Here is a 12,766-nt window from a genome sequence, read left to right on the forward strand (position 1 = left end):
CTACACCACAATAATGGTGCCATCACGTTCTATTCCACTTGTGACTTCAGTCATTATGTTTCTTTCCAGGATCATTTTTAACCGGATTTTCAAATGCAGATCAGTGTGCACCTCCATTAGCTGCAGTTATGCAGGTAGTTTAAGAGGACACAGCTGACTGGGTGTTGCATAACCAGGAGTGCCGCAGCTGTTGACATGCAGTTATCTTTGAAACGGCAAGGTGTTAGCCATTAAACACGACACTCATTGTCTCGGTTTGAGCTCCGAGTTAACGACAGAATCTACATTACAATTCAAGCATGTTTTGAGCCTCAGCCTGTCACTGTTCATTAAGCATTTGTGTGATTAAATTCTCACAGTCTTTTTTTGAGATTTTTTTTTTTTTGTTCCATGTTGGGGTTATCACCAAAACATAGAGGTTGCTCGAGTATCATCAGTTCTCAAAAGCAAGTAGATGTATTTGGAGCTACTAGGTTGTGGCAGAAATCACAATTATGTTGGTCGATATTCAGAACATGATTATCTAAGACGCAAACTCACATAGTTTGGAGAAATAATAGACTTTATTTAAGTTTATTAAGTTGTCTCTTAATTTAGTCTTTCGATTTAAACTGGATTAAGTGCACAGCCCTGGTTGTACTGTATGTTGGTGAAAGTTTGGAAGGTTTATTTATGTTCATTCACCACCGTTAAAATGTCTGAAATGTCTTTATTTGTTTTTCTTTTCCTCTAGACTCTTAAGCAGCTTAGAATAAATTACTTCCAGTTTGTACTCTGTTTCTGTTGGTAGTCTCTCGTGTTTGTGATATAGCTGAGACTCGGACAGGTTCGGAAAATGCCTGACTGGCCTAAATTACATCTCTAAAGCGAGTGGGGGCAAAATTTTGATTCTCTCAATATGGAAAAAGATCATTCACAGTCTCAGCTGTCTGCTGAGTCAGTAGAAACTTAATAAACAACCTCAATGGTCTTTAAAAAATATTCAGGATGTCAGAATCGAATGTAATCCTCCTCCCCTTTCTCTTCCTCTCACTGCTGTCACTGATGTAGAAAACGGACTGTGTATTGATATGTATAATACAATCATTTTTGTGTGTGGCCCGCTATAACTCTTTGATTTTTCTTATTCTATTTTGTAGGTGGCGTTGTTGGGGATAGATATCTGTGGGGCATTTGTGGACCGCATGGGAGAGCGGTTTAAAGGATACCTCGGCACAGGTGAGATATCTTATCTATCTCTACGCTTTGTTTTCTTTAAGTTGTCCTTTTAAGTTTCACTGCAAATAGATCTTTATCTCTTTGTTCTTTAATCTTAAACAGCAATCGCTAGTCAAGGAAGTGTGTTTGTCTGGCCTTTTGAATTCAGAAGTGTAACAAAAACAATATAGCAGTCAGTTTCACTAGATGTCGTGTGACTCTTCGGCATTTTGACATATGTCCTTCCATTTTGTCTCTCACTTCCACTTTGTGGTTCTTCTGAGATAGACCCAGCAGCCTGGCACCACTCCGTGTCTATTATGCATCTCTATATTTAGGCCCACTGTAGCTCACTCTAATACACCCCAAAACCACACCTTGATTCATGACCTCAGGGACTAAATCTCATATCAGATTTCATGCTCTGCCAGTGTGTATTTGTGTTATCTCAGTGCCAGACCTTGTGGGTGCCCTTAAGGTGTCACCAGCTGTCTTTGTCAGCCACACTGCCTCTTGTCACCGGCAAACCCGCTGAAGCCTGCTGTGCTACTCTGTAAAGACTGGACTGGTCGCACTGTGTATAGTCTACCACACGCACTCTCTTTATCCAAGAGCTTTATATGAATGCAGATGTGTGTGTGTGTGTGTTACGGATTGACGGTAAAAACATCTCTCTGAGCCAATGCCAGCCATGGAATCTCCCTCCTTCTTTCTGAGTTCCATTTCTCCTTCCCTGTAGATGACATCATTGAGACTGAGGGATTGTATTGATCTACAGGGCTGACTTATTGCACAGGGCAGCTGCAATTACTGTGTGTGTGTGTGTGTGTGTGTGTGTGTGTGTGTGTGTGTGTGTGTGTGTGTGTGTGTGTGTGTGTGTGTGTGTGTGTGTGTGTGTGTGTGTGTGTGTGCTCTTTAAAACTGTGCAGTGACCATCCTTCACTTCCGAGTAGCTCCCTTGTGTTAAGTGGAAAGGGAAGTGAAACATGCACATCATGAAGGACTTTACTTTGACATAATTATATTTTCTTGTTGACTGAAAAAATAAAAAATGAAGAGACGTGATTGGCCAGTTAGATTGCTCGGTAGAAGTGTGCCTGTGTATGTTTTCATCTTTAATGAAAGAAATGAAGTCATGTGCAACAATGGCCCCCGCTGTCACTTTTTCTGTTTGAGGTTATTGTCCTTGTTGCCAAGGCAACCAGCTGTTGTGGTAGTGTAATGTGCACTCACAAACACACACACACACACACTCCTACCCTCCTACCCACATTCCTAGCGTGAAACATCAGTGGGGGGAGCGATACAGTGATGTCATCTGTCTTTTTCCTGTGTGTGTGCGTGCGTGCGTGCGTGCGGGGTTATGCCATTTTGTTGTGTATTATTGCATGAATGTCAGAGTGAGGTTTGGAGTTTATATAATACAGAAATTTTGGGAGAGACCATTCAAACCTTTGTGTTTGTTGACTTTGAGGCTGCCCAAGTTGAGAATGAAGACATGAAAACCAACAGCATTCTACACTTTCTTAGCTGAATCTGTCTAGCACTTAACCCGAAGCTGCTCAACTGTATAGATGGAGATCTTTAAAAACAGCACACAGATATATCGCTTCATTTAAAAAATATATATAAAAAGGCAGGGTATCTATTCTCTCCAGATTAAATGGAATACGCTTGATAGCTTTTCTAGCCTAAAGGAATCATAAATAGACATAAAAATCTTGTGTTAGCAGCACATTCAAACAAAGTGTTAAAGTGTCTATAACAATCTTTTCCAGAAGTATAAGAACGCGGTACAGCACAGTATATAGTACAGTGTGGGATATCATGCCCCTGTGTGTTCTGGCTGAAGACGCTTCTGTTATTACGTTTAAGGCAGACGATCTGTGATGAGATATGTCAGGCCCCTTCTGCACGTGTACACCTGTTTTTATAATCATCCCTCAGTTTGATAGCCCATCTTCAGTTGCAACTTGAGCCCCTTTCCATTAGTACCTCCTTGGTGGGCTCAGCACACTTTTCATGGTTTTCCATTAGGTGATAGTACCTGGTACCACACACTTTATTTTTAGCACCTGCTCCACTGGGGTTCCATGGGATTCGAAAATGTGACATCAGCAGACTGCATGCCACCGATTGGCTAATCAGTGTTGTCATTTGATGAGCCATCAGAGCATCTCATTCACGTAAATCAAAACTGCCACTTTTGATACCTTGAAATGAAGGAAACGGCTGCAAAAAACAATGCAGCTTCCCAATGCTCGGCCGCATTGCTATAACAACCACACACACATTAGCTGGTACTGGATTGTAATGGAAAACGAGTCAAGGTGAGTCATACCACGTTGTGTCGAGCTGATCCGAATAAAAACTAGTGGAAAAAGGGCTTTGATGTTGTACCATGGTCCTCTTTTTCAGGGAACAAAAGTTATTGTCATAACATTTTATTCCCATTCAACGTATTCAGTGCAAGACATGTATACATGGCCCTCAGAGCAGTCATTGAACTGAGGTTGGACCACCAGCACCTTGGGGCATGGCAGATCCAGCATAAAGGCCACAATCTCGCATTCAAATAATAGAGTCAAACAAAAGTGTGCAGAGATGACTAGCGACCTGTAGTGCGTTCTAAAACAACAGATAGGAGGAAGGAGTGTCTCCCTGCTGCTGGAGCCCCTCTCAACTCTGTCCCATAGCTAAGAGGACTGAAGGTTGTTCCTTTGAGGCGTCAGGTCTCTCTGGAGCCCTGAAGGTGGACCTTTGCTTGGAGGCTGTATTCACAGCAGCGTAACCACAGCAGCAGATGTGCTGCTCTCTTGGGGATAGATGGCAGAACTGCAGGCATGTGAGAGCCAGCTCCTGGCTTTGGATTCGTATCACACCTGGGGATGATATTGTCCAGGGTTTAGCACCGAACCTGGCAACAAAACATGCAGTTAACATTTTACACGTGGCCTACATGCCAACTGTGTAGTTTTGGCTAACATCAACAGGACCTGACTTAGAGTCTGTGGACAAAAGAGCTTACCTGCAGTAGATAGCCAGCCAGAGTCTAACAACTGAGGGGTGACTGTGATAAGAGGGGTACATGTGCAGGCGGAGGCCTCGCATATGTCTTCACAGGTCATCTGTGAATACGCGTGATTCGAGGTGTCTTCAGCCAGGACGTGTCGTTGTAATATCTCAAACTGTATGTTTTGTTCCAAGTGAATTCACTGAAAGGGAAGTGAAATCATAACATATGACTCTGAGCCCTTTTTCCTTTTGTAAGGAAGTAGGCTTCATATCTAGTTGGTTTAGGAGGAGCAGCTTCTGCCCTTGGATGATGGAGTTAGTAAAACTCTTGCTGGATGTGTGTGCTCTTAAAAAAAAAAAAAAAAAAAAGCTATTATAAAATTAAACATTTGGAAATATATCAGTTCTGATACTCATTGGCTGAAGTGTTAAATGTTCTAACACAGACAAGTTGGTTTACAGTTTTCAGAGGATATGGCTGGGTGGTAGCTGAGCTGTTAATATGAAAACTGCTGCAAAAGTGTTTGGGGTTGTTTTGTTTTTGTTTGTTGTTTGGCTGAAAGGTTGTTGATGTGCTGTTTTTCTCATTATGAATGTAACCGTAACAGTTGTCCAACCAACAGTTGTCCAACAGTTGAGAAATTTGGTAGGATTGTAGTTTACTGACCAAAGAGTTGATCAGTCCAATCTGTGTTGTGAAAACCCAAAATAAATTGAGGTGCATCTGTGTAAATTTGTATTTACCATTTGCAAAGATAACACTGTGTAATAAAGAATACTCGTACATCAACACGTAATATATTTGTAAGATTATATGGAGGCAGCGTGGAACCTTTCGTTCAGTCAGGTCAGCCTTACACAGAGAAGTAGCAGAATCTCAGAAATTTTAATTACAGCTAAGATTGCAGTCTAATGAAACAGTTGGGGACTTTTTGTTTGTTTAATGCTAGTAAATATTAGGTGAACATGTATGTGGCAGTTTTTAACTTAAATTAAAGGTTGTTATTTTATGTTGTATTTCTTTGCAACAAATCCAACTAATTAAAATAACAATGAAGTGACCCAACCAAACAAGACAACTAGTGTATCCAAAGCCTCTGTAGCATTGACCTCCACTGCTAAATAAACAAGTCCTGCCTTTTTTTCCTGTCTTTTTTCTCTTTCTTTTATAATAATGGCTGACCATTTTTTTGTTTCTTGAAATTGCAGTGCACCAATGACAGTCTCAAAGCTGTGGACAGCCCAGGGTTATGTTGCATAGCAGTGCACCAATCCCATCCATTTGTTGGGTGGGGCAAATTGCGATAGCTACTAATAGATAAAACAAAATTTATTTAACTTTAACAGCACGTTTGTTCGATAACATAGTTCATTGGAGGTTGGTGTCATATTTTATCGCTGGTGTTCTGCAAATACATTACTGTGCTTATACACTAGTACATCATGTATTAGTGCCACTATTTAAGTTGCAGTAGTTTGTTATTGTTGTGAGTATGAGCAGGTATGTGGGGTTAATGAGGGGTTAATGGAGATGGAAGTGTGGACAAGGTTGTGAGGTTTGTCCTTTTTGTTTGTTTTTTCCTTTTCTTATTTTGCTTTGGAAAAGTGTGGGAGCTGGTGGTGTGTTTTGTCCTGGTAGTAGACCTGTTGACCTTTTTTGCATAAAAATAATATGAATGTTTATAAATAAATATCCATATTTGATTTATTTATAGCTTAGTCCTGTCAAACAGGGTCCAGCTAGGCTGCATGCGCACATGCCACACACACAAACCATGTCATCCAAATACACTACACACACCCACATACAAACTGTGGTGATTGGGATTTTTCTCCCCCACAGACCTGATAGGCTTGGGGAAAAGGTCTAATAATTATTAGCAAAAAACTATTTCAGAGTACAGATGTACAAAGATTGGTTTTATTTATTAGAGAAGGTCAGCTGGGTTATGTCAGGCTTTGAATAAACTCTTTTTCTAATTTTAGTTGTCAGTTTGTTGTGAGTTTAGTTAGTTTAGTAGTACGATTTGTTGATTAGAAGTACAATTTAAGTTAAAAACAGCCACATTCCTACACCTAATATTTAAGATGTAAATACTTTTAGCCTTTTTTTTTTAAACATTATTCCTAAATTGGGAGAATTGGAGTAACTTACAGTTCTCATAGCTTGGTTTTCCAGCATTGAAAGGGCTTTCTTTTGTCACTGCATTACATCAGCCTCTCTGACACGAGGGCATTTGACATTATTTTAGCCATGGTCCATTTCCCATTTCCTGCCCTCTCATTCCCTTTTCTAGTCAAAGCTACGGTGTTGATGGTTGTATTACTTAAGCTTTCTTTCCTTTTTTTCCCCTTTTCTATCAGACACACTCATATGATATTAAGCATGAACATTCAACTTTGTACAGCACTAGGTTTTGGGTTTTTTTTGTTGGTTTTTTTTTAAATATCTTTGGCTTTTAAATCTTGTAGAGATTTAGAGTTTCGGTGTCATGTGCGGCATGCACAGTGAACTGTTTTTCATATACTGACTCTTTCTCACCACCCACTCCCTTTCTCTCTGTGTGTAGTGTTGCCAGCTCTGGTGGACAGGCTGGGTGATGGGAAGGACCAGGTCAGGGAGAACAGCCAAGCCCTCATCCTTCGCTGCATGGAACAGACTGCCTCGCCAATGGTGAGAAACACACACACACACACACACACACACACACACACACACACACACACACACACACACACACACACACACACACACAAATCATTGCCTAAACAGGTAAATCCTAGCCAGTGTACCACATGTAACATGAAGACAGTTTTGTCAAATGTCATTTAAATTTTATACAAGACATGTATATGGAGTTGTAGTTATTCTAGAAAATGTTATTCTAAAAATGTGACACAGCAGAGGGGGGGGATGGGCAAATTAAAGCCACCTCCATATTAGTAATGCATTAAAAACACTACAGTGGGCATGCACTCTACCTATCCACCCCCTCTTGTGGATATTGAAGGAATTACACAAGTTACTCCATAATGTTTTGTTTTATTTACACATGCCTCACGTGCTCATCTCCATAGATTGTGCCCTCCTCTGTACTCCATAAACTGCTCATCCAATGATGAGTTGATGATGATGATGACCTACTGACACCCCTTCTTTTCTTTTTCTTTTTTTTCTCTCTCACTCTTGCTCACACTTTTATCCTTCTTGTTCTCCTTCATGCAGTATGTTTGGGAAAGGCTGCTTCCTGGTTTAAAGCACAAGAACTTCCGCTCTCGAGAAGGAATCTGCCTCTGTCTCAGTGCCACGCTCAGCATGTGAGTAACTTCTCCTTTATCTGTAATGCTTCCAGAATGAAATGGCAAGTTTATTAAGCATAGGCAATGTTTTTCATTCTCTGTGTGTTAAATCTCATATTTTAATCCTTAAGTAAGTTCATAATGTGGTGGATAATATAACACAGATTATGCAATCCTACGCTGCTTTCAATCTCTGTTAGTAAGTGTTTGGCTCAGTGAGGGCTGCACAGAGCTATTACCACCACCTTCCATGACCCATTTTGTTTGCTCAAGGAGCACACATGTTCCGACTTTCCAGGATTAATCCTCTTAACTGTTTGTGTGACTCTGAGGTGGTGCACGTTTCTTCCCATTTCCCCACACCTCACTAGCTTGTCCCTTTTCAAAATATGTTATGAGACTAGAGCAGGATGCAGTTTTAAAGACAAAATATCAGTTACTAAAATTGAGTTGTTTACAAACTCTTTTTAAGTGTGGTTTGTTTGGGGTATTGTTGTCACCCCTCCAGGCGGACGGGTGGCATGGATAGCTAAGTTTGTGAATGCAATGACTTGACAACAAGGTCACATAGATGTTTCAAACTCAAACAATATGTGCATTTACTAAAAATCTCAGAAGAGTTTCAATCCCGGTGAACTTGACCTCAAGGTCAGAGGTCAGGTTTTTTGTAAATATTGTCACTGCAATAAATGAGACGAAAGCAACATAGGAATTTGAAATTTGCTGGGAGGCAGAGGGGTAAAAATGACCTTTAAAAAAAAAAAACAAAAGGAAAAAAATAACATTGCTCAGTTGTAGTCTTTTATATTTTGCATTTCTACTGTTTTCAAATAAATATGGGTTTTAACCTTTTTGATTTCATTGCAATTGGTTTTTATTCAGATTTGGGCAGTAAGTTGTTGGACGGCAGGTTGTAGTTACGACAGGTTGTGTGTGTAGGCCTACAGGGACACTTCTGTCTGTACAGGTACTTGTTTGTTGCTGCTTGCTCACAGCAGTCGAGATCTGTGTGGTTTGGCCTTTACTCTGTTTTCCACCTTGAGCTCACCCAGACACTGAGCAAATTTAGACTATTAGAATTGCTGTGCTAATTTTAGCATCTTTTTGCTAATGGAAGGTGACACTGTTGTGCTAAATGCTAAGCTGCTATGTAATAGATACACTGAGCATGTGTGCTTTACGTACCCGGGCACCCATAATGAGTGAGTAGAATGAGTAAAACATGGCATAGAAATGGGCTGCTTCTGGGTTTTCATTTATTTCTATTTTTTGTTAAGTGCACAGTGAACATACAGACAGGTTAAAAGTTTAAAACCTGAGCTCTTTACTTCTAGGGTGAGTGGATCAGGTGGGTCTGTTGTGCATGGAGGGTGTAGTTTTGGTCCACTTGTCCTCTTAGAGGACTGGGTCGATGTAAATAATTAAGACGTTATTGCAGCTTTTATTTTCATCTTAGTAGGAGTGCTCTCTGGTGCTCCAGCCCATCAGTGGAGTTTCAGAGAGTTGTGAAAACACCAACAGTGCATGGTATTGCAGTTAGTGCTCTGAAAGCTAAGTGTGGGTTTGTTTTGGTTTTTTTGGTTTTTCTTTTACATAACTGGAATGGACAAAACAGAAGAAATTAAGAAACCATCTTTGTCTGCTAATGTTTTTTATATTTGTGTGATGTTAAATTTCTGAGGCGTGCGTGTGAGTGTGTGTGTGTGTGTGTGTGTGTGTGTGTGTGTGTGTGTGTGTGTGTGTGTGTGGGCTGTATATACATGTGACACAAAGTATTTTGTGGGGAGGCCCCACATCTAATCCAATGGTTTGTAGATAGTATTTGTAGCTTATAACAGGCTACTAAAAGGTCAGTCTGCCTTAGAATAGATATATTTTTCACATTTCTAAAAATATTTTCAATGAGAGGAGCAAGGTTTCCATTATAAAAGAACACCAGATAATTATATTTATCACCGGCAACTGTCACATCTCTCTTTTACGTTTCCTCTTGTGCCTCTGTTTCACACTCTCAGGTATGGAGCCCAACCGCTGAGCCTCAGTAAAATAGTTCCTCATCTCTGCTCGCTGACAGGAGACCAAAACCCACAGGTAAGAGCTGCAGTGTTATACATGATTACATGATGGTGGGGAAAATTGTACCTTTTTGTGTGTTTGTTTTGACTGCGTGTGGCTCGTCATTGTTTTTGTTGAGCCAGTTTGTCGATAAGCCTTTTTGTTCAGCTCTCAGCAGTCAAGTGTGTTGGGTTTCATCTTAAGGCAGCTCTGTGATTATTACTGTTATTAGTGAGGAGATGGGCTCTGTACCCACCACCCAGCTTCACTGCTGAATCATGAGCACCCGGTTGTTAAACCACACAAGAGTATTAGCTCTGTGTGTGTGTGTGTGTGTGTGTGTGTGTGTGTGTGTGTGTGTGTGTGTGTGTGTGTGTGTGTGTGTCAGTGTGAGGAATAGAGAGAGGTTGGTTTAACCTCCTGCAGAGTTGCACCCCAAAGCTGAAATCTGCTTCTATCTTCTACCCAATGATTATCTACCCACATACTGTCCTGGCCAATCAACATCCTAGAAAGGCCTGCCCACCCTTGGGTGCTAAGAATCCCTTCAACAATATCCTTGTAGCCAATCACAACAGTGTTTACAGCAATAACTAGCAAATCATATGGCTCTCATAGGAGGGAAGAGTATGGGCTCTCACGGGTTTAGTTTTTAGTGTGTTTGCATGTTTGCGTCTCTTAGTCTATGAGCATGAGTGTAATCTTTGTCGAATTATGAGGGAGAATCGATCTCAGTCTTAACAAACACAAAGATCATTTTTTATAGTGTGCTAGGTAACCCATCACTTGAATCTCTTTCCATGTGTTTATGTGTGGAGCTTTATTAAATTGGTGAACGTCTGCTGTTTAGGTACGTGAGGCGTCAATAACAACGCTGGTGGATGTTTATCGTCACGTTGGAGAGAAGGTCAGAGCAGACATTGGAAAGAGAGGACTTCCAGCTGCACGGTGAGTTTTTGTTCTTTTTCGTAGTATTTTTTTTAAAATTATTATTATTAATATATTTATTTTTTGAGTTTGTTGTTGCCTGTGTTTCTATGGAGTCCCGTGGCCTTGGCACTCAGTTTGTCCCAAGCCACACCATGCACCACTCTGCCCTTCACACACACAGAGGCACTTTCATCCAGAGCACAATGCCGACTGAATGAGGGAGGCGGGTGAGAGGGTGCAGCTACGGGGTACAAAGGCGTTGGGTGGAGTAACAGAAATGGGGGTAAAAAGTGGAAAAACTGTGTTCAAGTCATCAGAAGAGGTTTAATGTGGGGTTTTGTCCCGCTTTGGTCGTCCTGGCTACATGTGCAGGGTTGAAGGTTATTCTGAGCACACAGTGACCCCTTCTTTCTACCCCCTTTTTTACTGCTTTCTCCCATGTTTGAGAGTCGAGCAACAGCCAGTGCTGTATGCTGATTGCTCAGTATGAGTCTTGCGTCTGTGAATGCTGGCTGTGGTCATGTGTCATGTGCTGTGCATATTAAGCCAGTCCGTCTCCAGTGTAAACACACTGTCTGAATGTGTGGGATTTACAGAGTGGTGTGGCTGTCTGCCTTCATTTAAATATCGGAGGCCTGACAGATGCAGTGATTTACAGCCTACGCTTGTTCTTCCTGAACAGATGTTGTGTATAATTATTACTGAATTCTGCACGTGAATTTTTATATGTATTGTATGCATCGCGAATCTCCCAAACCAGTTTTTATTACTTTGTATAAGAATAGCGGTGAGAACATCTACAATACTGCAGTTTTACTGATCAAAACTCTCATTAATTTTATTAGTGCTGTTTCAGTCAGCTTCAGGTCTGCTATAGGCAAATGGCCTTAGTACAAAACCTGGAGCAAAGCTGTTGGAATTGCATTGTGTGTTTTTGTTCATATGTTTAATGAAGCCATGCTAAATTTTTACCTTCATGTTATGAAAGTTGTCTGAGTTACAAACCCATAGAGGTATATGAGAATTTTGTGCTTTTTAAATTGTGTTATGCATTTATTTACTAATTTATTTTTGAGGCTTCAAAACATTACAGTAGGTATCCTTGTGAAAGTTTCAGAGTGAAAACACATTAAAGCTCTGTTTAAAAACTGCAGCCAAATCAGTTTCACAACCACTCCAAGTGTCATGTAATGCTTGGAAAAAATAACGCAAACGCAAATTATAAAGTACAAAAATTTCCACCCCTATAATTTGAGGGGTTGTAACTTAATATACCTAATATACTAATGTTATTGTACAGTGGGATTTTTTTTTTTAAATTCAGTTTAAATTGTTTTGTTTATTTAATAATTAATTTCATACGGAGCAACCCAAAGGGTTACTGAGTGGAAAGCAAGGCTCTGGCCAGGATCTTGCTGACTTGATGACATATCAACTCTGCAGAGTTGGCATTAGATAATGGACAGAAAGATGAAGTCATAAAAGAGGAATAATTGTTGGATGAGTATGACCACATCCCTTAAATACCAAACAAGCATGCATTTTTAAAGATACGTGGAGGCAAGTGATTATTACAATCTGAAACCTATTTTGGACTGTGTCAGGTAAATGATTAAAAGCTATTTCCCAAAATTAAGTTTCTGTTTGAAACAGCTCTCTGTTGTAAATGAGACACTGAATTTTGATGGGATTATCTGTATAATTAAATACATTTTTCCCCCCTTACAACAGTCTCAAAATGATCCAGTCTAACTTGAAATAATTAATAATAAGTCATTTCATCTAATCAATTTTCAGTTAAATTAAACATATAGATGTGCATATCTTATGACCTTAGATCAGATGTTTAGACACAGGTTAAACCTGCTGACACGAGCCAAAACACTTCTTGCATTTGGTGATCAGGTGTTGTGAATGGGACTTGAAATTACAAACCTATTTCAAATGACATAATGGTGCATGGAGAAACCTGAAAGTGGAACTTAATTTTACAGTTGGCTTATTTACTGGTGTTGTGTCTGGAAGTACAGTTGTAATCTTGGGTCCATTACTGGTAAGAACAAGGGGCTACCATCTGACAGCAGCTTCCTATAAGTAGGTCAAATGCTGGTTGAGTGAGCATTCATTAGGCCTGCCTCATGTGGTTTGATTTGGAGATGAGTTACCTGAAGGACGTGAGTCCTCTGCAGGACAAAGGTGTTTATCAATGGCCGCGATAAAAAGATAAAAGATAGAAGAAATAAGAAGAGGGAGGGAACATGTGCAACTG

General features: G+C 40.2%; 1 protein-coding gene across 1 annotated transcript in view; it reads left to right on the forward strand.

Annotated features, from left to right (window-relative positions):
* Positions 1 to 12,766, forward strand: part of clasp2 (cytoplasmic linker associated protein 2) — a 60,039-nt gene that overhangs the window by 5,185 nt on the left and 42,088 nt on the right. The window contains exons 2-6 of the mRNA XM_065470936.1: positions 1,140 to 1,218; positions 6,783 to 6,886; positions 7,439 to 7,530; positions 9,528 to 9,603; positions 10,418 to 10,515. Of these exons, the coding sequence (XP_065327008.1) occupies positions 1,140 to 1,218; positions 6,783 to 6,886; positions 7,439 to 7,530; positions 9,528 to 9,603; positions 10,418 to 10,515 (449 nt within the window). The remainder of the gene's footprint in view (positions 1 to 1,139; positions 1,219 to 6,782; positions 6,887 to 7,438; positions 7,531 to 9,527; positions 9,604 to 10,417; positions 10,516 to 12,766) is intronic.

This window comes from Pelmatolapia mariae, linkage group LG22 (assembly GCF_036321145.2).
Source record: "Pelmatolapia mariae isolate MD_Pm_ZW linkage group LG22, Pm_UMD_F_2, whole genome shotgun sequence".
Classification (NCBI taxonomy): Eukaryota; Metazoa; Chordata; class Actinopteri; order Cichliformes; family Cichlidae; genus Pelmatolapia; species Pelmatolapia mariae.